Consider the following 25,625-nt stretch of genomic DNA (forward strand, 5'->3'; position numbering starts at 1 on the left):
GAATTACTTCATTTGCATTTTCTTACTATAACCAGAATGCATATAAAATTAGGAAAAATTGACAAGGTACTTTTGCAGGAAAGCTTTTTAAAATTAAACTTGTGCATCGTCTTTTCCAATAAAAAAACAGACAAGGAAAGTACCCTTTGAACAACAGAGAATAATACTGGTATATCCCTGAACAACATTTTGGGGAGAACGTTGTCGACCCCACCATGCCTGCACGGGCGGGGCTTCCATGACAAAAAGGGCTTTGTCAAGCATTAGTCTCCTCACTGACTCTTGTGTTAATTGATCCATTTCTACGTTGTCATGGGCCAAGTGCTTAGCCAAGCTGGATCCTGGTTCCACATTAGGATGAGACCTGGCATCTCTGTTCTTGGAGTTTGGTCAACAGAAGGAAACGTGGGTGCCTGGACAGTGCGGGAGTGATGGCTCTCCTTGGAGGCCCCTCAGAAGGAATGGCAGGAAGATGAGAGCTGGAGTGCTCCATGGAGAACATCACTCCTTGGGCAAGACATAGCCTCTGAGACCTGCTACTCTATTATGTATAAAGGGAGGTCACCGGTTTCTTAAAATATCAGACTCATACTACCATTACCTAAAATTTCCCACTAAGTTTAATCTAAAAAATGGTTACCAATGTATGTATATGCATGAATTTCTGACTACCAATTAAAACACAATATTACATATAAATTTCATAATTGAATGCAGCAACTGCATCACTCTCAATTTTAAATAAAAAATAAAATGCTGTTATAACTGTATGCCCTATAAAAGATTGCTAGCAAACTGTTTCGCCATTGTACCAAGAAATGCCAATTCTCAACCAACCAAATCCCATTTAACGCAGGACTTTACAACCAGAAACTGACTAATAAATTCCATTAAGAAATCTAACATACGTAAACCAGTAGAAAGTGTGGAACTTAGAGCATCAGCATATCATGGCCCTGGGGTATGCATCAGTTAAGAAACGATCTGTCAAGCTCTTCTCATAGCAAAACAAAACAATATGAAAAGAAAACTTGTATTAACAGCTTGGGTTTTTCAGATAACACAGGAAAGAATGACTATGCTTCCACTTAGTGCCATATCAACTGGTTTAGGGCATGTCTGCATAAATGTTATTCATTCATTTGTATTAGTTCACACACAAGAAGAGAGAATCATGTATAGATTACTTAATACAATCTACTCACACATCACAAATTCTAAAACCACACTGTTTTACATCAGGACAACCCCATCTTGAACAGCATTAAAATCTTCACCTCATTCTTTTCTGTACAGTTGATTTATTCATTTGGAAGGACAACATGGCTAAAAAATTATGTGATGCAACACTACCACAGGAGACTGGAAGAATTTCACCATGCGTGGACAATATCCAGTGTGTTTTACAGACTTTAAAATCCAATGCCATGCCCTTGGTGTCCACACTAAATCCTGCCTTGCAAGAAAAAAGCAAATCAAGATGCTGAAGTAGAGGTACTGTGACAGACACTGTTCTCAACGGCCATAGGAGCTCCAGTTGAGGATTTTACAGTATGAACACAACAAAGCTTTCTGGCAGTTTGCTAGTCTGTGTCCATCATTCCCACTTTCAGTCTCAATCTCACACCTCCAAACTAGTTATTGCCACCTCCTGCCTGCTTCTGGTGGCTTCATCCTGACTTAGAAGCAAAAAGTACTGCAGAGAACAGAGACATGAAGAAGGGGTCAACATCACTTGCCCCATGCAGGTGCCCCTGTGATACCTGCTGTCCCATAGAAGCAATTGTTTCTAACTGCTCAAGTGGTGTTGAGCTACTGGACTGACAGCCAGGAGGTGGAAGATCTGAAACCATCTCAAGCTGAGAGCCTTATACATCCCACAGACACACTGCAAGCATGTGAACACAATAGTCTCTGCTGTTCCTCATACCTCAGCATGACAGGCCCAGAGCAGTGAGGACCTTAGATAAAACTTATAAGTTTGAAAATGAAGTTTGAGTTGAAAATGCAGTCATTTGCGTAAAGCAGTCAAAGCTTCTATGTGGGCCAGGAAAAAGACTACTGACTTTAAAGGCATTGATTATTTCAGATTTCAGAGACAAGCTATTGGTATCCCTTTTGAGTAACGTAAAATGAATGGCAGCAATGCTGAAAATGGCTTTGTAAGTAGAACATCCCCGCCTCCCCAAACTAAATCATCTGCTGCTGGAAAAAAAAACCATCCTTGCCCCTCCTTGAATAAAATCACTCTCCTGCCCATAAAGGGACTAGATTTTCAGGACACGCTGTGTTTGTCAGCAGTGTTATTTGTTATTTTGGTAAGTTATGCTAATCTGATACTTTGGCAACCCCCCACTTGCCACAAACATTTTATTTTGCTGAATTTTGTGGGGGTAGAAGAAACCTCAGGGAGCCAGGGCAGACCAGGTGAAACAACTCAACCAATGCAGTCCCAACCACAGACAGGGAAAGACTTGTCAGCGATGCTCATTGTCAAAACCTCCACAATTCACAGTTTGAAACAACACGTAATGCAGGTAGAAGGCAAAGATAGAGCTGAGGTATTGTAGCATGAGGTTTGAGACCAATTGCTGACTTTGGAACTATCGTTTTACATTTCTTGAAAGCACAGCACTTGCTGAGGTACGAAAAATGAGGTCTACATAGCTTTAGACTATGTCTGCACACACCTATAGAGATCAATCTCTCAGATGAAGCGAGATGGAAATCCTCTCTGCTGTAGGTAGCCATTCAAGGTTCCCTAAAGACTTTTATTCAAGGTTCTCTAAAGACTTTTATTAAAGGTTCCCTAAAGGTTTTCACCAGTACATGGAGGCAAATAGTCTTTTTCCTGCTGCAGAGAGTGCTAATTCATTGTCAGGATAAAAAAATTCCCACATGTCATTGCATTTCAGCATGCTGTTAATGTCATTTCTATAATGCTTTGTGAGAATATCTGTATGAAGGAAAACAATTATGATCTTTTCTCTGTGAGTGAGAGTGCATGTCCTTATCTAATAAGGAAGGAAGGAAGAGACAGTCTGTGCAAAGGTTGACCTGATAAAGTTACTCCTGTACACTTGCAAATCCCAGATTGCTTTCAAAATGAGAATTATGTGGTGAAGCACTGCAGACTGAACTGATCTTGTTTTCTGTTATGATGCTTATTTGAGCTCCATTGGACCTTATCCTAACAAAAATTTGCTGGTGAAGAACAAATAGAGCAACCATCAGACATAAAGGCCAAGCATCAGCAGTTCTGAACCAAAAGTGAAAAGGCATCAAGGAAACCCTCTATTTTTAAAACACAAATATCAAAGACCTTAATAAAAATTAAACACAAAGCAGATGTAATCTTCATAACCAGCTTTAAGATGAAGAAATCAGCTGTCTCCTCAGACAGAGCTTTGGTATCTGGCTGTAATTTGCACATGAAATCGCCAACTAGGAGCAGTCTTAATGTCCAAAAGTCTTAATGCAAGTAAGACAATGGTTATTTTTGGCAGGGGACACTGCATGAAATGCGATATGCTCTCTAGGAAACTACCACTTCCTAAACTTAAAAACATAAAAAGACAACATTGACTTTAAAGGATCTGAGATTCACTGTGGCCAACTGAGCAAAGACCTCTGCTCAGTGCCCAGCTGCCAAACTGTATGAATGGGGAGGGATGGGCACAGGGCTTACAGGGGTCCAGCGGTGTCTCCAGGGGCTCATGTGGGGCTGAGGGAACTTGTATTCTTTGGAGGGACTGGAAGACTATGTCACTGAAAAGAAAATATATAACATTTTATGCATATTCTAAATCCAGTGGAGAAAGAGATGCATTGCCAAAAGCTGTTCAAAAGTACGTAGAGCTCCAGTGTTTCTGGCACACTACAGACCAATGATGACTACAGCTGAGAGGAAACAATGCTCATTTTATCGCAGGCCCTGAAACACTAGGAAAGGTATCAAGGTGTATTTCCCTTGGAAAACAATTCGGCCTTCAAACAGAAGACAAGACTGGGACAATTTCACTGTCCTTAAAGAGATATATCTCTCTGGCTACTGTTAAACCTTTAATAACCTAACTTCTCAGGATTTAATAAAAATTGCTCCTGGAAACAGCGTTTACCCTGTACGAAGCATCTTTTAAAAGAAAACAAGTGTCCTGGAGTGGGTATCATCTCCCACAGCACACAGGCACATTCTTCCACACTGCCAGAGCCAGCATCTGGAAGAGCACAGAAATGTCTGCTGGAAGCACACACAGCATTAAATCTAACAGGCTAGGAAATAGTGTTTTGACTGAGAAATAAGGTTTTTACACACTTTCATGTCATACCCTGCTACAAATACTCACCATCTATGATAAGTAGGCCATAAAGATCTATGTGGGATCACTTTGTTCATATGTTCACAGCATGTGATTGAGCATAACTATTAATGTGCTTGGAGGACAAAAATGTTATTTTAAGATTAAAACTGATATGCTCCCCTGACTGTATCAGAGTAGAATAATAATAATTTTCATGGCAGCCATCAAGTGGAAAAAAAAAAAGAGCTAAAAAATCTGAAGAAAAAGAAATCAAAAACATACTTTTAAATCTTTTCATAAGGGAAATAAAAACTCGCTATTTGAACTAGAACTCAACATGTTGAAAATCTTGTATCATCTACTTTGATGGCACATTCTATGATACATAGCTTGCAATTCACATCATATCACACATACAATGAAACAATTCGTAATCCTCCAGCTTCAGACAAGATTAATAAAAATGGCAGCTCGGAAGGAAAAGATGTTGTATTGAACATACTACTTGCTAATGTTTGGGAAACATAAATTATTGGGAGAGAGGGACACTATTCTGAAAGAACATAGCCCATAATCCAAGGGATGAGGATTAGTTATAAAAATCTGGGGGAGTGTTCATGATATAGGCATTTCAGTGGTATTAATGCAGGGAAAAAAGAAGAAATAAAACATGCTGTTTGTTCTGTCACTACAATGATCGTGTAACCCCTGACTGCTGCTTCTAGAATAGAGTTAGTTCTGATGCACTTAAAAAAAGCCTGGGATTCCAGTTTTTAATTTTAGATCTGATTTCCCAAGTCTAAAGAGCCAAAACCATGCTGATGTAAATGCCAATTTCCAGGTCTCTGCTGAACACCAGGAAGCATTCTGGGAATAAAACTAAACTGGAGAATGCTGCGTGGGTGCTGAGTATTCAGGCAATCCATCCCAGATGCCATGTCAGACAGGTGTCCTGAAGTCCTTGGGGGAACTACAACTAATTCTAGGTATTCTGTCAAGACAAAGGTGGGATATAAAAGGAAAGAGCAGGGAGAGATGGATCCTCACCTAATAATGAACTGGACATCCCCCCCCCACCCCCCAGCTAAAATCTTAAAAAAACAACAGTCATGCTACAAAGACAAGGGAATGCACGCAAAATTTACAGGCTGGTATGGTAAAGCAAAAGCCTTTACTTCCATGTGGATGTAGATGTCTGCAGAGTAACATGTAAGTCAAAAAGCTATCTGGCTGCAAGCACTACTGCTCAATTTTAAACTGCCAGGCACAAAAAATTTGCACAGAGCTGTGAAAAACTCTTCTTTATGATAATGCAGAACAGTATTAAAGCTGCTAATGCAAATTTTTAATATTAAAAATGTGCTTATAATGTAACTCCGTGAAATAGCTCATCCTGTACCAGCTCATTATTCTGTAAGTCTGTATTAGCCTATAATATAATTGTCGGTCTATTTGTTAGTTCACATCTCTGCCTTCCAAAAAGCAAACCAAAAAATGTCTACTGCCAGAATGTACTGAAGCATGTAGAAAAGAGAACAAATAATGGGAAAGCATAAAAGAACAGTCTAGGCCATTGTGTGATGACACAAATGACATCTTCCCACGGATGCCAGAAGCAATCTGCTGCCATTTGACCAAGCAGAGGTATTCCTTCTGGGACTACTCAGAACACGATTTTCATCTCATTGTTTCCACTCCAGTACCCATTCCATATAAACAAATGCAAAAATATTTGCAATAGTATATGCTGTGAAATTGCATAGGTTTATTTATAGATCGTAGATCACGTTGCTTTTTTAACTGTACCACAGACATCTCTGTTATTGTTTTATTAATTTGTTACTTAAACATTATACAATGATCTTGGCAATAGTTAAACAGTCTAAGTCTGTAGATATTCCTTTATATAAATATATATATATGCATGTGTAAGTGTATATTTATATATCCATATATACACATACATATTTTAAAAAAAAACACCGAAGACATTCAGCCAAACTAGGGTAAGTTATTAATTTGACATAGAGTGTTTACTTGGACAGCTGGAACTTATAGTTTACTGGATGGATGTGGTATCAGATGTTCCAAAATAAATCAAATTTACACTTATCCATGTATTTTAAAATGTCATGAAACCTCAGAAAATAGTAACAGAAAGACATATTTTTTATCCCTCAAAGCCATGTTGCTTCTTTTTTTTGTAGAATCATAGAAAGAATGCTTTGGGTTGGAAAGGACCTTAAAGATCATCTAGTTCCAACACCTAGTTCCAACACCCCTGCCATGGGCAGGGACACCTTCCACTAGACCAGGTTGCTCAAAGCCCCATCCAACCTGGCCTTGAACACTGCCAGGGATGGGGCAGCCACAACCTCTCTGGGCAACCTCTTCCAGTGCCTCACCACCCTCACAGTAAAGAATTTGTTCCTAATATCTAATCTAAATCTACCCTCTTTCAGTTTACAGCCATTACCCCTTGTCCTATCACTACATGCCCTTGTAAAAAGTCCCTCTCTGGCTTTCTTGTAGGCCCCCTTTAGGTACTGGAAGGCTGCTATATGGTGTCCTTGCAGCCTTCTCTTCTCCAGGCTGAACAACCCCAACTCTCTCAGCCTGTCTTCATAGGAGAGGTGCTCCAGCCCTCTGATCATCTTCATGGCCTTCATCTGGACTTGCTCCAACAGGTCCATGTCCTTCTTATGTTGGGGACCCCAGAGCTGAATGCAGTACTCCACATGGGGTTTCATGAGAGCGGATTAGAGGGGCAGACTCACCTCCCTCGACCTGCTGGTCACGCTTCTTTTGATGCAGCCCAGGATACGGTTGGCTTTCTGGGCTGCAAGAGCACATTGCTGGGTCATGTTGAGCTTCTTGTCAACCAACACCCCCAAGTCCTTCTCTGCAGGGCTGCTCTCAGTCCCTTCATCCTCCAGCCTGTGTTTGTGCTTGGGATTGCCCCAGTCCATGTGCAGGACCTTGCACTTGGCCTTGTTGAACTTCATGACGTTCACACGGGCCCACCTCTTAAGCCTGTCAAGGTCCCTCTGGATGGCATCCCTTCCTTCCAGCGTGTCGATGGCACCACACAGCTTGGTGTCATCAGCAAACCTGCTGAGGGTGCACTCAATCCCACTGTTCATGTCACGGACAAAGATGTGAAACAGTGCTGGTCCCAATACCGACCCCTGAGGAACGCCACTCGCCACTGGTCTCCACTCAGACATTGAGCTGTTCACCGCAACTCTTTGAGTGCGATCACCCAGCCAATTTCTTATCCATCAAGTGGTCCATCTGTCAAATCCATGTCTCCCCAATTTAGAGACAAGGATTTCATGCGGGACAGCATTAAACGCTTTGCACAAGTCCAGGCAGATGATGTCAGTTGCTCTTCCCCTATCCACCAACACTGTAACCCCATCATAAAAGGTCACCAAATTTGTCAGGCACAATTTGCCCTTAGTGAAGCCATGTTGGCTGTCACCAATCACCTCCTTATTTTCCACGGGCCTTAGCATAATTTCCAGGAGGATCCGCTCCATGATACTGCCTGGCACAGACGCGAGACTGACTGGCCTGTAGTTCCCCAGGTCTTCCTTTTTTCCATTTTTAAAACTGGGGGTTATGTGTCCTCTTTTCCGGTCAGTGGGAACTTCCCCGGAATGCCACAACTACTCAAACACAATGGGTAGTAGCTTAGCCACTTCATCAGCCAGTTCCCTCAGGACCCACAGATACATCTCATCAGGTCCCATGGACTTGTGCACCTTCAGATTCCTTAGTCTCGCACCTGATTTCCTCCTACAGTAGTGGTTCTTCATTCTCCCAGTCCCTGCCTTTGCCTTCTGTGACTTGGGCGGTGTGGCTGGAACACTTGCCGGTGAAGACTGAGGCAAAAAAGTCACTGAGTACCTCAGCCTTCTCCATGTCCCAGGTAACCAGGTCTTCTGTTTCCTTCCAGAGAGGGCCCACATTTTCTCTAGTCTTCCTTTTATCACTGACGTACCTAAAAAAGCTTTTCTTGTTGCCCTTGATGTCCCTGGCCAAATTTAATTATATTAGGGCCTTAGCTTTCCTAACCTGATCCCTGGCTGCTCAGACAATTTCTCTGTATTCCTCCCAGGCTTCCTGTCCTTGCTTCCACCCTTTCTAGGCTTCCTTTTTGTGTTTGAGTTTGTCCAGGAGCTCCTTGTTGATCCATGCAGGTGTCCTGGTGTTTTTGCCTGACTTCCTCTTTGTTGGGATGCATCGCTCCTGAGCGTGGAGGAGGTGATCCTTTAATATTAACCAGCTTTCTTGGGCCCCTCTTCCCTCCAGGGCTTTATACCATGGTACTCTACCAAGCAGATCCCTGAAGAGGCCAAAGTCTGCTCTCCTGAAGTCCAGGACTGTCAGCTTGCTGTGCATCCCCCTCGCTGCTCTAAGGATCTTGAACTCCACCATTTCATGGTCACTGCAGCCAAGGCTGCTCTTGAGTTTCACATTCCCCACCAGCCCCTCCTTGTTGATGAGAACAAGATCCAGCATAGCACCTCTCCTCATTGGCTCTTCCACCACTTGGAGAAGGAAGTTATCATCAACACATTACAGGAACCTTCTGGATTGCTTAAGCCCCTCTGTATTGTCCCTCCAACAGATATCGTGGAGGCTGAAGTACCCCATGATGACCAGGGCTTGTGATGCGAGGCTGCTCCTATCTGCCTACAGAGGGCCTCATCCACTTGTTATTCCTGGTCAGGTGGCCTGTAGTAGACCCTCACTATAATGTCACCTGTCCCTGCCCTCCCTTAATCCTGACCCATAGGCTCTCGGTCAGCTTCTCATCCATCCCCAGGCAGAGCTCCATGCACTCCAGCTGGTCATTGACATAGAGGGCAACAGCTCCTCCTCACCTCCCCTGCCTGTCCTTCCTAAAGAGCCTGTATCCTTCCATTGCAACACTCCAGTCATAGGAACCATCCCACTACGTCTCTGTGATGCCAGTAAGGTCATAGCCCTGCAGGTGTGAGCACATGTCCATTCTACATGCATTTGCATAGAGGCATTTAAGTTGGACCCCCGATGAAGCTGACTTACTGGCTGGAATTCCTTTGTGCTGCTCTTCAGGTACTCTCCTGCTGACCTGTGATCCCTCTCCAGGCTCTGGACATCTGCTGCTGGCACTGGCATCAAACTGGTAGGAGTGGGACGGATTGAGGTTCCCCTCCTCTGGCAACTTTAGTTTAAAGCCCTCTTCACCAGCTTGGCAAGCCTATGACCGAAGATGGTCTTCCCCTTCTCTGACAGATGGACCCCATCAGCCCCCAGTAGACCAGGTTTCTCAAAGCGAGTCCCATGGTCTCACTAGCTGAACCCCTGGCTGTGGCTCCAGACCTGTAAGCATCTGTCGATTCGTCAGATTCCACTGGCCCTTTCAAACCCCTTCCCTTTGACCGGGAGGACTGAAAAAAAACTACCTGCGCTCCAGAGTCCCTCACCGCTGCTCCCAGGGCTCTGTAATCCTTCTTGATACTCCTCAGACTGCTCCTGGCTGTATCACTGGTGCTCAGATGAGATAACAGCAGTGGATAACAGTCGGTGGACTGTACGAGGCTGGGTAGTCTCTCGGTGACATCCCTGATACGAGCCCCCGGTCAGCAGGACACCTCTCGAGAGAGTGCGTCAGGTCGGCAGACGGGTCCCTCCGCGCCTCCCAGAAGAGAGTCGCCTACTGCTGTCACCCGTCGCCTTTTCTTATTGTGCTGGGTGTTATACAGGGAGCAGATCAGGCTGCCTCGCTCAGCTCCAGCGTCTCTCCTGATGTGGCGGGTCTTTCCTCTTCAGTCTGCAGAGTGGTGAAGCCGTTCTGCAAGGGCACCTCGGCCTTCAGGGGAAGTCTCCTTCTCCCGCAGGTCCTTGCCGTTGCAAGCTTCCATTCTGCTGCGTTATTGGCCCCCCCTCCCTTCTGCGTGGCCATGGGCCGTGGGTTCACTGCAGACTGCGCTTGGAACCAGCTATCCAACTCCTTCTCAGCCTCCCCGATGCGACGCAGCCTTCTGACCGCCTCCTGCAGCTCAGCCGCCTGCTGCAGGGGGTCCTGCGCCTGGGCACAGCTTCTGCAGGCGGCTCTGCTGCATGTCCCTGCCCCAGCAGAAAGGTCGAGGCGCTTCCTGCAGTCTGAGGCCTGCGCTGCAGCCTCTCCCTTCAGCAGCTCCATCTGGGTGGAGGCATCAGCCACCACTGGGGTAGGTGGTGCAGACCCCCCAGCCGGAGCTGCAGCCCTTGCTCTCAGACGAGTGCCCACCATTCTGCCTTGAGGGTCAGGTAGGATGAGTGCCCTTGACGTGCGCAGATGGTCACAGAACGGTGCCCCGTTGCCCAGTCGCTGGGTTATGTGTACTTTAAGTCTCTCCACTCGTCCAGTGGATTGCCCCTCCTTCGAAGAGGTGCCCTCCCCGCATGCCCTCCCACACAAACTGACGCGCCAGGCCCTGTTTCCCGCCATGGCTGCCTTGCTCCTGTGGGCTGCCCTTTGTGGGAGTGGAGGGCGGCCGCCATTACTCCTAGCCCTGCCCACGCCTCCTCAGCCGCTATCCCTTCGGAGCGCTGCCGGCTCCTGGCGGGTCTCTGCGCTCCTCCAGGGTTTCCCCAGCTCAGGAAACCCCCCTGTATGCTGCGATCCCCTGCTCCGCTGCGGAACGTGCCTGCACAGGAGCTGATCGCCTCAGCGAGTGACTTAAAACATACATGGTCTGCTCACCTTTTTTTGTTGATGGATTTATAATCTGTGTTTTATATTGCCTCAAACTATCTTCAGGTACTGCACTCACATATGAAAGCATGATGATAGCCCGACACAAATGCGCTATGTTTCTACTAAAATCATTATCCTCATTCTATAGTCATGTCCACCTCTCAGTGCTCTCAAATACAACATTTTACAAATAAAATAGCATAACCTTACTCCCCAAAGCAGGTAGACTAGTTGAGATCCCATCCTCTCTCCTTGCATGGCCTTTCTAGCTCAGCTGCACCTTTCCACCAGTCTTAGCCAGTTAAGCTGGGGCACCTCCTGTCTCCTCTTTCCCTTGGTTCCCAGCGTCCTTCCTCCAGCTCAGCTACTCTCATGTCTGCTCAGCTGGATCATGGCCTTTTGTTGTCTGATCCACTCACTCTCCCTCATCTCTCTATACCCCTTCAGCAGTTCAGCAAACCGTCCTTTCCTCCAGCTACCACACCTCCTCTCCCTGCCAGCTTCTGGTGTCACCATGGCAAGGGCCCACCACAGATGTTGGCCATGGCATGTGTGAACATCATGGAGAAATGATGAGATCTCGGAGATGAGGAAGGTTCAAACATGTTCAGTTAGGAAGGAATCTCCAGATATTTTTAGCTGTTAAATTGCTATGCGAGATGTGCAAACTGCAAAGCCTTTATGAGGGCTTAGAAACTTGTTGTCATGGCTTTTCATTTGAAAGGCAGCATACCTGTCCATGAAACAAAGATTTGAGCTTCTGCTCTGGGGGTACTGTGACACCAGAGCATTTCAATTAAAAGCCCTTGACAATAGAAAAATTGAAAATGTGAGCAAAGCAATAGATTTCCCCAGCCCTTTCCCTGGAAACACCTCATGCCTTCAGTCAACATTTTCCAAAAGAACTTCATTTAAAAAAGAAATCTTGTAAGGATTAAAGAACACACTTTGTGTGGACAATTCCAGACCAAATAATAAAAGTAAGGCATTATTAGTGCTAGCTAATAAAAAAGGGATTATATAAGGGGATATTTAGGAGAACCTTACAACAGGACCATGGCGGCCAGCCATGGTAAAATTAAGGCGGTATGACAAAAAGAACTTGTAATTAATAAATACATTTTGCTGTATTTACAGCCTTCAAGGCATACATCCCTAGAAAAAAAGGCAAGTTCAGCAGCATCAGTGTAAGCTTCCCAGCTGTGGCTCACCTACACCACTGAGCCCCCTCCCCTCACTGTCCCCAGGCATTCTTTTTGGCTGGAACTGCTGCATCTGTCTACCAAAACTTCCCTAGGATACATGGTTGAATCTCTGAACCAACACTGGATGTGAAATGCTTTTGATTAGCAATGGTCAGTTTTCTCTATGAATGTATGTTCTGTGGCAAGAATTCCCAAACTTAATTTGTTCAAGTGCCACCCTTGGCAGAGATGACCGTGGTGACAGAAGCTTTGGGATACATATGCACATATAGACAGAGCAGAAGGCATTTCCATAACTGCTTTGAAGTAGCATACACAGCACTAGTGGCATTATAACGTAGCTTGGGTTGCAGGGACAAGTGGAAAATCAGCAGTTGTCGCCAGTGATTCTTTGTCAGTGGCCAACACCAGAATGCTTTGAGAAGCTACAAAGATAATCCATCTAGGACTGTTCTCTTGGAAAATTTTCCTCTCCTTTTCCAGACGGACCTGCATTTGCTGAAATTGCAAGCACATCTTCAGATTTTCCATCACAGAAAAGAAGGAACTATATATAACTCACCACACAGCACTATCTTTGTATGCTCAAATTCAGAGCTAGTTAACCACAAAAATGTACTCAAAAGCTATGTTCAGTCATGATTTGTTCTGACATAAATTTTAAAATGAAGTATAGAGAAGAAAATCAGTTCCCTACCTTTCTTGTAAGTGGCACTTCAATAGGGACGGGGACAACTTCCGCAAGCAGGCAGCCATAAAACGCTACCATGAAAGCAGCAGGATCATTGTTAGGGAATACAAGTGTTACCTGAAACAAAGAGACGTATGTTAAAAATGTTTTATCCCAGGTTTCAGATAATGATAATTGGAGTTTCCATGCTTCCTTTTGGAGAGAGATGATTACTGAAACATTCTATGATAACTATTCAAACCTAATGAAAGATGAATGAGGAATCAGAAGGAATTTATTCTAATAGGTATTCCTTTTGTGAACATTTTCACCTAGGATGTAGTTAAATATTTTCATGCTGTATTGTTTCCTACATTGACAATACCTTTCATCTGGTTCTCAATTTACTGATTGCTTTACAGACATAAAATAACCAAGTAAATGGAATTAATAGAATTTTACATTCTAATTTAATAATTTCCTTGAAGTTACAGAAAACAAAGTGGATCTGTGAGCAATTCAGATTAGCCAGACTTACGATGCAATTATGTCAATCATTAACACATTATGTTTTGTCTCGCTATGCTTTGCCTTACACAACAATTTTATTTTAGAATTGGACTGTTGTCCAAGTGTAGAAGTTTCTGTGTACTGTGTGAACATAAATAACTGATATCTAGAGAAGCAAACATCACATCCAGAGCTGGCCACATAGCATGCCAACCTAGGCCTGGATTTGTTGAACTTCACAGCTTCAGGGCTCGGGCTCGGGAATTATTTAGATAAAAGAATGCTAAGAAAAGATCATAGCAAATCACCTGTATGCTCACTAGGTGCCCTTCTTCCCTCAATGTGCTGAACTGTGCAGCTTACCTCTGTGGGCATTGCAGACAATATTGGAGATCCTCCAGGGGCAAAGGGAAGGAAAGGCGAGAGTGCAGAGTCTTGCTGAGGATCCAGCAACTTAGTGAGTCCACGACTCTCCTTGCAAGGGCAGGGAATACTACTGCTCTCACTTACTGGTGAATGACCTTAGTGGCTAAATCCTGTACTTTTTTGTTTTGATTCTGTCAGATGGATGTTCTCAGCTTGTGTCTTAAACAGCTGTAATACAGCTGGTAACTATCCAGCATGGTCAACTGAAGTGGCATGCAAAAGGCATGGCGAATGATTACAAACTTAATTCCTTTGGGCTTGCACACGGGATCAGACTGTATTATTACAGCATCTTAAAATTTGCCGAAACTAATTAATAAGTCTTGAGTTTTGACTGCTTTGTCAAGTGTTTTAGTCTCTCGAAGTAAAATCATCATGTTTTCATATACGCTCCAAGGTTCAGTTACTGGAGATTATAAGTGTTTCCAGTTTGGCTTCCAAGATAGTTGCCTTCCATAGGTTAACTTGATTTCTTCAAACTAAAAGAAATTCTAACCAACTTTGTCCAAGTAGGTCCAAAATATCTCTGTTTTTAAGCTGAAGACTGTAACTTCATAACTGTTTAGAGAAACTTCAGAGAAAATACATTGCTACTTTAACTGTACACTTGCACATGAAACACTCCCACTGCTGGAGATGGCTGTGCAGAGCTTATTGTATGCATTTTATGTGCACATACCATAAACAGCCTCAAGGGAAATGGATAGAAAGGGATTTTGTTAGGTGCACTGAGGGTATGGTAGAGTTTGCTGAGCACAGCAAACATCTGAAAGATGTTGAAAGATCCCTAAAGATACTTTGAAGATTGATGGGTTTTGTGTTGGTCTCTGCTTACATAAAGGCAGAGAAGGTTTGGCTTGGAATCTTTGCAAAGGAGCTGACAGAGGTGAAAAAATCCTACTGAAGTCCAGTGGGAATGAGACATTAACTTCCCCTCCAAAAAACATTAATCACTAACAGACCTGTACCAAATAAATAAATAATATGTGTAAGAGCAAAAAGGGGTAAGGCTGAAGGAAAACAAACCATACAGTGTATATTACCAGACAAGAATCTGGTTATCTAGTAGATATTTCAGAGGGCAAGCTTAATTTCCAGGCAGCTGTCTGGGGTGACACAAGGTTAAATTTCTGAAGTTACTATAGAAGGCAAATGCAGTTCGTCATGTACTATAATAATAACAGAAACAGGGAATGAAATGCAGGCAGATTCATTTTTTTGGCTCAGACAAAGAACCTAAGAGGTGATGTAATGGTACTCATGAAAAATAGAGGTTGTATTGATAGAAGATGCTTTTAAAGGGAAAAAGGCCTTTCTGAATTTTAAATAATATTAACATAAGGAAACAATTACACTCTTATTTAGAAAAGACCAGAAATACATGCCTGTATTTCGTTTAGTATTTAAAAGCTACCTTTAACTGTTGTCACACAAAATACATTACTTAGAATAAAAAGCCGTCTTCAAAGAGGTCAGAAAGCTTTTATGTTATTACAACAGGGGCATAACAGCCAGAATAACAGCCTAGAACATCAGAAGTACAGTAACACCTCATCTTCAATGTGAAGTTGCTTCAAATGATCATGTTTCTGTTACACAGGGATGCTAAGGCAAGATTTTTTTACAACGCAAAGCATATGTTTTCAGCACTCAGCTTTAAACATTTGTTTCACTGTAATCTAGGTGGACTTATTTTAGAAGAGCTGCAATTTGTTCTCTATGTGTCCTGCACTAGCTAAACTTCCAGCTTTCAGCCTGAATTATCCACAAATCCCGTCTTAATGTTTGGAGATGCCAGTGACTGCTGCAGTAAATGAATACAAAGATGGGCAGATAGCACACAATAGATAGGGAGAGATGCACATTGCCCATATGTGAACTTTATTCCTTTTGGAGCTTTCTGGGTGGATTGTTTTGATGTATACACTTGAACAACTTTTTTTCTTCTGCTGTTGCTTAGAGACACACTTGTAAGTCAAGTAAAAGAGATTCTTCAGATCCTACTCCTGGCTGAATGCCATTGTAGGAAGCAATTTAGATTTAGTTAAATTCTTTATGATTTATTTCAAATAGAAACATAGGAAGGACTGTCAGGTTTCATCTTTTTCATTATTTTTTTTCCTCTTTTTTCTTCTGGGAAGCATTATTGCATGCTCTCATTTTTGAAGCCCTAAGAAATGTGTAATGCAAACAGACATGTTTCTCACGTGTGGCACAAGAGGATCAAGTGAATCAACAGCTTGAGAACTGCTATCAGACCATGGGGAAGGAAGACTCTCACAACTCTAAGCACTAAGGCAGGACTAAAATTTGCATTTCTGACAAATTCATTCTGGAATATCCATTCCATGGCTTGAAGCTAACCTGGAATGGGACCTGTGGAAATTTCTATACACAGTCTGGCAGAGAAAAGGGGTAGCAGGCTTGGCCAGCCTTGACAGACGAAGGGATAGGTTTGTAAGTACATCATTAGCAAAACCATAGGATGTTCTTGTCAACATTTAACAACTACAGTTACCTCTGTAACCCTTGCTCTCTGTGGACTTCATCTGCTCACCTAGATTCAGCCTCTAGCAGTAGCTGCATCAGAGTCAGGAACCAGGAATGGAAATATTCTCCATGTTACCAGTCAGTGTAATTTATTTATTTAACTGGCTGCCAAAATGTGCTTACTTTGCTTGTCTTTGTCCTCCACAATGCTTCTCTTGTTTCCACCATCTCAACAACTACAAAGTCAATAGTAAGTACATTTCTTACCCACATGACACCTCCAGGCTCCACAAGCAAGCTTTTGCTAAACAGATATCTGTTCTATGTCCAAAAATCACTTTCCATGGGAATGTTTATTGTTGATGTTGCCACAACTTCAAGTTACTATTCAGCGAGTACCGGTTCAGCTTATTTATCATGCAATTCAAAATATCTGTCTCAATGATCACTCTTTTTCTGAGTAAAAGGCAGATTTCACCCTCCCAACATTTCACTTCATTAATTTCCTCTAAGCACCACATATACTTCATTCTCTCTTTGTCAATGTGGGATGTGAATTATTAGTAATTAAAAATCATTGAGATACTCACCCTGTCTCCAGGTCGTACCATTGGTTCTTGTTTTGTGCCTAATTTATGTAGTATATTGTAAGCAACCTTCATACTTCTGGTCCAAAGTTTGCCTATTAACACAAAATTTGTGAAATTAATTTTCAAATTCTTTTTATGCTTTACAAGATTATTGAAGAGAAAGAATAACTGAGCAGTGAAAAAGAATAGCAGGAACATTTATATTAGTTTTCCAACTAAATATGACACCACTACTGGGACTAGCGGAAGTATTTAAATACTTATCAGAAGCTTTCTTTGAACTTTTTTCAAGACAGCAGCATTTAAAAAAAAAAAAGTAAGAACAGTTTTCTTCATGGCAGAAGTTTCTTACTTTGGAGAAAACTGGATCTTGACTCCAAAAGTTAACACTTAAAAGCGGCTGGAACATCATCAAGTCCAGATATCATTCTAACACCCTTAGCTGTAACAAGCTGGACAAGTCGCATTTCAGCCCAGACTGACCTCCGAAGCTGTTACTTGGGTTCCATGATGGCACTTCTCTCACCCCAAGACACCAAGGGAAAAAGGAACGGAGTCCCAAGAAGCAGAGAGAAAGAATAAAACTCCAACAAACAGAAAACCCCCACAGCCAAAGGGGCACACTGAAGCAGCAGGGACCCTCTGATCCTTAGCACATCCCTATGTCCATGTTTCACTTTTAATCCTGGGCCTTCTTCCATTTAACTGGTCTTTTTCTTCTCACCTGCTCCCATACCCTCCCTTCTCTTGGTTTCATTTCACTTGCCCAAGGTACCCTTCCTTTTTACTCTCTCTTCTCCCTTGCTTCATCTCTCCAGCTCTGCACTTAGCTAATCCTTATCAAGACCTCACCCCAATATTCTTTAAAAAAAAAATCATCTGATCAAGACCTCGTTGGTCACGTTACATGCCTTTCATTAATCCTTCAAGTGACTGGCATCATCCAACTACACAAGCTCTTTCAGATAGCCTTTGTTTAGACACCTTGTTACTTCCATTTGAACAATACCAAGCGTAACAGCCCTTGTTCTTGGCTGGCCCCTAGGTACTGTCTTTAAGCAGTATTCAGTCTGACAGTAGCAAATTCATGCCCACCAATAACTTAAACCATAATAGGTTCTGACAACAGATTACCTATGGGTTCAGCAGTTCAAGCTCCCAAACATGCAGTATTGCTATTTATAACTAAGCCAAGATGTTGTAATAAGTTCCTCCACATCCTGGTTATAAAATGCAATACTAATGAATTATTTTGAAGTGCAAATTTGATGTAAATGTAACATACAATGAGAAGGCCAGATTTTCTTTTTTTCCTCTTAAGGAAAATTGGAAGGGTCACTGCTGCTTGTTACTAAGAAAGTACTAAATGCAATTACTTCTTATGAAAATGGTAATATTGTATCATCAAACTATGTTTTGCAAAGTTTTTAATTTATTTGAAATTACTCCGGTATTCGCATGCTGAACTGCCTCAATGCTCAGAAATAAACATGACTCAATTCTGTTCCACTGGGAACTCAGCATGGATACAGGAGTACATCTGCAGGATTAACCCTCACAGCACTATGGCAGAACTACCTGCATTCGATGGAAAGAAAGTCTTTAAAAGCATCCCTGCTGCTACCATCAGCACTTGACAAGTGAGTAGGATAAAAACAAGGATGCCTTAAGAAAGCAAATATTCTTTTTCTTAAAAGCTTCCAACATTAAAGTTTCAGTGGCAACAAACTTAAAAGAGCAATTAGTAATGATACAGAAAACTGGAGAATGGAAATCAAAAGCCTGGCAAAAGTTCTGAATTGCAAGAAAGAACCATCTTTACACAAAACACTTTCAAGCTTGAAATGAACATTGAATTTTTAATTCCTTTTCTGAGAGACATAAGGGGCTGCTGTGAAAAGTTCTGTATGAGCTATAGAGATTAAATCTGTTACAAGTCTTAAATTTGCATTTGTGACATATTCATACCAATTCTTCATCTATCAAATGTGCCATCTTACAGTATTTTCTTCAAAATCTAAGGGCTATTCAGATTAAAGTATTTAGATGCATTCTTTCAGAAGCACCCCAGTATGCAGTACAACCACCTCCACGTAAGTGATCTGAGTAAATGCAGAAATTAAGTTCTCTCAAAGACTAAGAAAATTTAAAGGGGTACTTTCTAGTAAAGTTTTAAATAATTAAGTCCTTAAATACATTTTGTCATGATGCTCTTTTATTGCCAAAATTTCACTTCAGCTTCTGAACCATAGAGCATATAAGGCTGCCTGCCGAATCCCTCACCTTTCTGTTTAAATACACTTCGAACTGCACAAAAAAATGCCCATAATATTTTCTAACGGTCAGAAAAGACTTGAATTTTCTGTCACCACAGCCCTTTCCTGCTCTATTTACTGGTGCAATACCAAACTATGTTAATTACCCGAACTAACTGCATGTGTGTCTGGGTATGAAACTGTGGAAACCTGGAACAAAGCAGCTAGTCTGCATTCAGCTGGGAAGATGCTGGAATACACGGTCTCTCCTGCGGCCCCTTAAAAACTCCGTAACTTCACTCCAACCCTTGCGGGCTCTGCCTGCCGTGGGCAGCAGCAGCCAGGGGCAGGCAGAGCCCACAAGGCACCCTCGCAAGCAGGCCAGGCAAAGTCCATGCAGATCTTCAACTGGATCATGTTCAACAGGAAGACCCTAATTTTTCTTCCAGGGTATATAGCTGCATTCCAAAAATAAATAAAAAACAGGGCTACAAAGGGAGCAGTAATCCAGAAGCTGGAGCCAGGAACGTATGAATCATCAGGGCCAGATCCGTGGCTGCTGGATGGGGCACAAGCTTCTGACCAGAGGTGGACTGAAGCGTGCGTTTATTTTGCCACCTTGACTGTTTGGCCCCCCCAACATCACTGAGAAACACAAAGGACTCGACGACTGCTGGATAAAAGCCCTCAGTATCGGAGGATGTTATAAAGAAGGAAATCTTTGAAGTATTTCCTTCCTTGGTTCTGCCTAGGTTGCAATTTAGTGTAATTCTTCCTTTGCGAACTCGAGAGATTAGACGTCTCTGGGAAAAAGCCGATTGCTAAAACCTCTCCCACAAATCCTGATGCTGCGACCTTGCTGCGACCTCCGTACGGTGCCACATCTGCGCAGTGGGAGAGGGAGGCCCTGGTGAGGAGGCCAGCTGTGCTTCATCCAAGGCTTTCGCTCTGAGACGGGGCTCAGCTCCGCCAGGTCGATCGCTGTGCGGGGTAAACCGTCTTCGCTACACAGGCTACAGCGGAAATCTGGATGTTTGGAGCTGCTGAGGATATGCCCCATTGTCCTCAGCGGGAGTGCAATGAAGCACCGGTCCCCCTCAGATAAACACACTGACATTAGTCTCCTAATAAGTTGGCTCGAAGACAGGAGGGCAGGTGTCGGAAGCTCAAGCAGCGGTTTCATCTACTGAGTGGACCAGCCCGTGTTTCAGCTCCGTCCGTGCCAGAGCTCCTTTCTTCCAGCCGTGCCACCGCAGCAGAAAACTGCCCTTGGCCCTGCCTGCAGTCTGGCAGAGCGCACGCCACTGGGGGCAGGAACCTCGAGCAACATGGCTGCTTCCCCACCATCTCCCCATGTAAAGACCAGACCCCGTGAGCCCTCCTCTTCTTCACCTTCCTGCCCACAACCCCGCTGCCGCAGGTCCTTTCAAACAACAATCCTACCTGCCTCACCAGGGACACAGTTGTCCCTGCCAGGCTCCGATCTGCTCACCAGCCATACATGAGCAGCTACTTTCTTGCATTTTAAAATGAAGAATTGGTAAGTCATCTACAGAGATAAGTCATTAGCGAGAGATCTGAGTGTCCAGTGGTGTTTCAGGCACAAGGGTACCCACCAGAAGGGGCCTGGGCTCTGCAGACCCTGTGCCGTGTCTGCCAACCACACACACATCGTGGGTAACCCGGGGCACTAGGTGTTTAAGTACCTGAATTACCCCTCAGTTTTCAAGTCACAAAACTACTTCCCAAACAAAGCAGACTGGCAGATACCCACAGAAGAGTTTCCCAAGTTGATTTAGGAAAACAAAACCCCAGCAACGTGCAGTTAACACGCACCTTGCTGCTACTACAAATTATAACCTGGCTCCTACCTCCCATCAAGCTGCTAACTGTGGTGCTGCTTTCCAAGATCTTGTATAACTCCACAAGATGGTAAGAAATTAAGCTTTTCTCTGCATCTGTCATTGCCTAACTTACTTATAATTGCTTAAGCATTTACTGAAATAAATCTTCTTCTAAAGATGATCGTATCTTCCTCAGCCACTTCTGTCACTTGCCCAGAGTATTGCTGCCAGACTTGCACGCCCTAGCAGCATGTTTATTCAGGGAGACCTTTAACACTCTTCACACACTTGCAAACTAAGTTGAATGTTCCCACTGCCCAGCAAGTATCAGCAAGTACTGCTTTGTCTTTGAATCTGAGCCATATCTGGCAGACATCATGTGTGCAGATATTCTCAGTAGGACAGGATGGAAAACAGCATCTTGCTTTCTGGCAGCTGTGATGAACACTGTTAACACCTGTGTGGGGCAAGTCCCTTTTCTTTTGCTGCTGGAATTTTGATTTAGTTGAATAGTAGCAACTCTACACCAGCAACCACATATTTTACATTTCACTTGTATTCAGTCTTGTTCATTTTTAACTGTCTATTCAGAGGGCAGTATCTTTTACCAACTAATATTTAGCAAGCTGGAGTGAGTTAATAGTCAGTCCCATCTGGTTAAGCAACACATTAGGAGGGTAAAGGAAACCACCAGGTCTTAAAAACCACACAAAAAGTGATCAGTTAACAAAAATTAGATGCTTTCCACATGACACTGAAGTAAATCCCCTTCCTCTTCCTTTGCAAATCTGTAAAAGGACTGACTATATGTTTGTGTTGAATGTAAAGAAGGTTATAAGAGAAAAGCTGCATCAGGGAGAAAACTCAGAGAGAAAACAAACCACAGTCAATTTCCTTATCATCTTCAGGATGCTTTTCAGAATGACACAGCACTAACTCAACAAAGCCAAACCAGTGGTTGCTTACCAATCTCCGTGCACAGCAACTGCGAGACTGCCAAAGTTTAACTGCAAATAATTTTGTCAAATATTCATTTTCTCATTATCACGTATGACATTTCTTAAATTAAATACAAACAAAATTATTTATTAAATCTGGTGTAAATGGTGAACTTCCTAATGCTACGCAGGTAAAGGGACACTTTTTCTGCTTTGCAAAATAATAGTCGCAGTTCTGCCGCTCTGTTAACCCTTCTTTAATAAACTCTTTAGATCCATCCTGAGCAGCAAATGAAACTGTTGTCTTTTGGGACAAAAAATTCAAAGAAAAAGAACAAAAATGTTCTGTTGCAGAGAATAAAAGACTCCAGACATACTCAGAATAGAGGTAACCTTGCTATTACAGTGCTTGATACTCCAGTCTTAATCATAGCTTGTAATACAGATTTTTTAAAGTAATTTTCTGTCTTTTTATTAAAGAAATAAAGGTTTAAAGTCTTAAACAATCATGACATTGATATCTGTCTAGAGACTTGAACCATGACTATCCATGCCTCTGTAAGCACTGAGTTATTTCAGGGATAAGGACAGTCTGGTTATGTAGCTACTTCGTTAGAAGAGTCTCAATTCCCTCTCTCTCCTTCTGATAATTGTGAAATACCTGGCCTACAAGATTCTCGCAGCAGGAGGACGCGGGTGGCCGGGTCACACGCCAGCTGCAGCATGGCTTGGGGTTGGCTATTTTTGGTCTGTTGTTAAGTTTCAGCCATCTCAGGGTATCTCCAGTATAAGCTACATCACCCCTGCTAAGGCAGCATGACTTTGGACTCAAAATGTTTACAGTTGCCTTCAGTATTTTTTTTAATGGGCAATTCATTTGAAAAAAAAATGTCATTTTTCAGGCATTTCTTCTTCCATAGAATCCAAATAGATGAACAAAAAAATACTTCTCTAGCCTCAGAGCTTTCTTTGCTCCTTTTGCTAGCCTTGCTGTCTCCAATAGGCCTCTGACATGTGAAACAATACATCAGAGCCACTGAAAATGGTTTTAAAAAATCTGATTACAGAAAGTGTTAGATAAAGGAAATGAGATTCTTTGAATCAGATGTAGTTAACTGGTACTCGTTTTGTTGTTTTTAATAATGGTTATAATAAGAAAGCTCAAAATCTGCTCATTCCCAAAGTACTTTCAGCATTTTACTTTTTCCCCAGCCTTTCTGATTCTTCTTAGAATAATCATTTTAAGTAAAAAAAGTAACTGTGACAGCTTAAGTACTATATACAATTTAATTGTCCTTTATTGACATTTTTTCCTCTAAGAAATCACTAAACACTTCATTATTGCTACCAACAATACCAAACCTGGCTGCCTGACTCCTCTGATTAAGTGTCTGAGCCAGAAATTCTCTTCCTCTTCCTCAAAGCACATGTTAGGTTTCTAGTCAGAGTTCAGACTTACATAAAACCCAATAAAGACACCTTTCCTTCCCATATCTCAGACATTTCAATTTATGCATATTCAGTGATTTGATTTATAAAGGGATTGTGAGTAACTTAACTAAGATGTTCTCCACTTAACCAAGATCCCAGAGGAACAAAATATTTGAGAAATAAGTAATATTCATAGTGTTTCATTCACTAGAAAGAGTTTAAGAGTTTTGAGTACATTAAATAAAGATTACAACTGGGGCACTGAGGAGAACTTCCAGAACTGAGGCAAGCCACTTCAAAAACTTGCTTTAATAAAAGATCAAGTGTTCAAGAAGTGCAGTTATTCTTTTCTTCCACCTACAGTAAGCTGGGACACATGGAAGAAAACAGTCCCAACATGCTATGAAGACAAAAAGCGCAAAACACATGCTGGAAAAGACACAGGAGATGTAAGGCATTACAAATTACCTGAATTCCTGCAGAGGAATGGAAGGCAGTGATGATTTTAAGCAACAGCTGAAAGAATAACTTCTTTAAACTAGCTCCCCTTATGGCACAACAGCACATCACAATCTAGAGCACTCGCCACTTAAATCCACACTCACTGTATCATATCCACATCAGCCACTGTTAGGTAGGGAAATACATTTCAGTAAATCACGTAAGGTGGTCTTATCATGCTAATCTACTGCTGTCTGCCATGGCATATCATAGCTTGGCTATCAGTCTGACCACTCTCAGATGTCACTGGACAGGACAGCAAAAGAGTTGTGAGGAAGGCTTTGGATAAGAATTTTGTGGACTCTCAGAGAGCTCCTTTTCAGCATGCAAGGCCACCAAGGGCAAATATGAAAGCATGCTGGATAGATGCAACAGGCCAACGCTGCATTTTTCAGTGCCAGAGAGAGCTTGCTGTAAGAATCAAGACTAAGGTGACAGACGGGATAAGATTTCACTGTGTAGATGCAGCAAAAGGTCTGCATTTGAAAAGATTTGCTCCCAAAATAACCTGCGAGGTTTGGACACAGAACAGCTGTACAAAACTAAAGGAATGTCCAGGTCATATATGATACTCCAGTTACAGCCCGAGTAATGGGTAGGATGGCAATATTGTCTACAATGATCCAGAAAAGAGGAGGTGAATATGCTTGGTGTTAAGGGAATAAGTGCTTTTACTCAGATGGGCTATGACCTATCTGACAGCTACAGAGACACCCCTGGAATCCAATTTGGAAAGACGGAAAGAAGTCTGGAATAAGCAGGCAAACTTGTGATTCAACCATGCAGAGACAAGAAACTGGAGAAGATGCTGTGTATGAAAAAAGTAGGGATCAAAAGGCATCATGTAGGAGCCTCCTCTTAACTGGAAATTTGGGAGGATGAATGAAGAGGATTTCCATGAAGACACAAGAGGCTGTGAGAAGTCACTAAAGCAGAAACAGTAAACAGACATAAAAATATTCAAGAAGAGGTGCACAGTGACCATGTTGGTAACATGTCAAAGATTGAATCTCTAGAAACATAGAATTATTCTTAAAAATCTTGAATATTTGTCAAAGTAGTGAACATCTGAAATCCTGGTAATGGCATTTCCTTAAATTGGCAAAGAACCTGAAAATAACGGTGAGGTACGAACTCAGAGGCTACTGAAAGTCCTCAGTGTTGGTATTTTAAAGTTTTAGTCATCTGATCATCACATGCACACAAGGAAATGAAATGCGACATTAATACCATGTGGTAGGACTGTGGGTTAAGCTCATCTTTCAGAAGTTTATTACAAGCAGGGCCAGTGGAACTATGCACAGGGATAAAAATTCATGAATAAGAGTGTCTTTACTGAGTTGAAGGCTTAATGTTTATTAACGTTCAACTTTAAAAAATGCCATGCCCACAACTGCTAGAAAATATTACAGACACGAAAGGTGGAATAGTTACAGCAAAATCATTCATAAAGTCACCAATAAAATGGCAGGTGGCTGTAATATTAATGATATTTCAAAAGCAGTTGTCATTTAAGTAAAGAAAACTGCTGCGGCACAGTGAATGAACATTTCCCATGAAAAAGAATGTCAGCTTGAAATCTAGCTAGCAGAGAATTCACTAAATCTCCTATGAAATGTTGCAGTTTGTAATTTCTTTTCTCTATAAAAAGAAGGAAAAAAACAAAGAAAAAGAAAGAACTTATTTTTTCTGACCTCAAGAAACTACTGAAAGGCAACAGCAAAAATCATA

The 25,625-nt window shown here is 42.3% G+C and overlaps 1 protein-coding gene across 6 annotated transcripts in view; it reads right to left on the reverse strand.

Moving 5' to 3' along the window:
- Positions 1–25,625, reverse strand: part of DIP2C (disco interacting protein 2 homolog C) — a 336,977-nt gene that overhangs the window by 90,570 nt on the left and 220,782 nt on the right. For all 6 annotated transcript variants that reach the window (XM_075045682.1, XM_075045643.1, XM_075045635.1 and 3 more), the window contains 2 exons: positions 16,926–17,017; positions 12,937–13,047 (listed from right to left, as the gene is read on the reverse strand). In XM_075045682.1, the coding sequence (XP_074901783.1) occupies positions 12,937–13,047; positions 16,926–17,017 (203 nt within the window). The remainder of the gene's footprint in view (positions 1–12,936; positions 13,048–16,925; positions 17,018–25,625) is intronic.

This window comes from Buteo buteo, chromosome 2 (assembly GCF_964188355.1).
Source record: "Buteo buteo chromosome 2, bButBut1.hap1.1, whole genome shotgun sequence".
Classification (NCBI taxonomy): domain Eukaryota; kingdom Metazoa; phylum Chordata; class Aves; order Accipitriformes; family Accipitridae; genus Buteo; species Buteo buteo.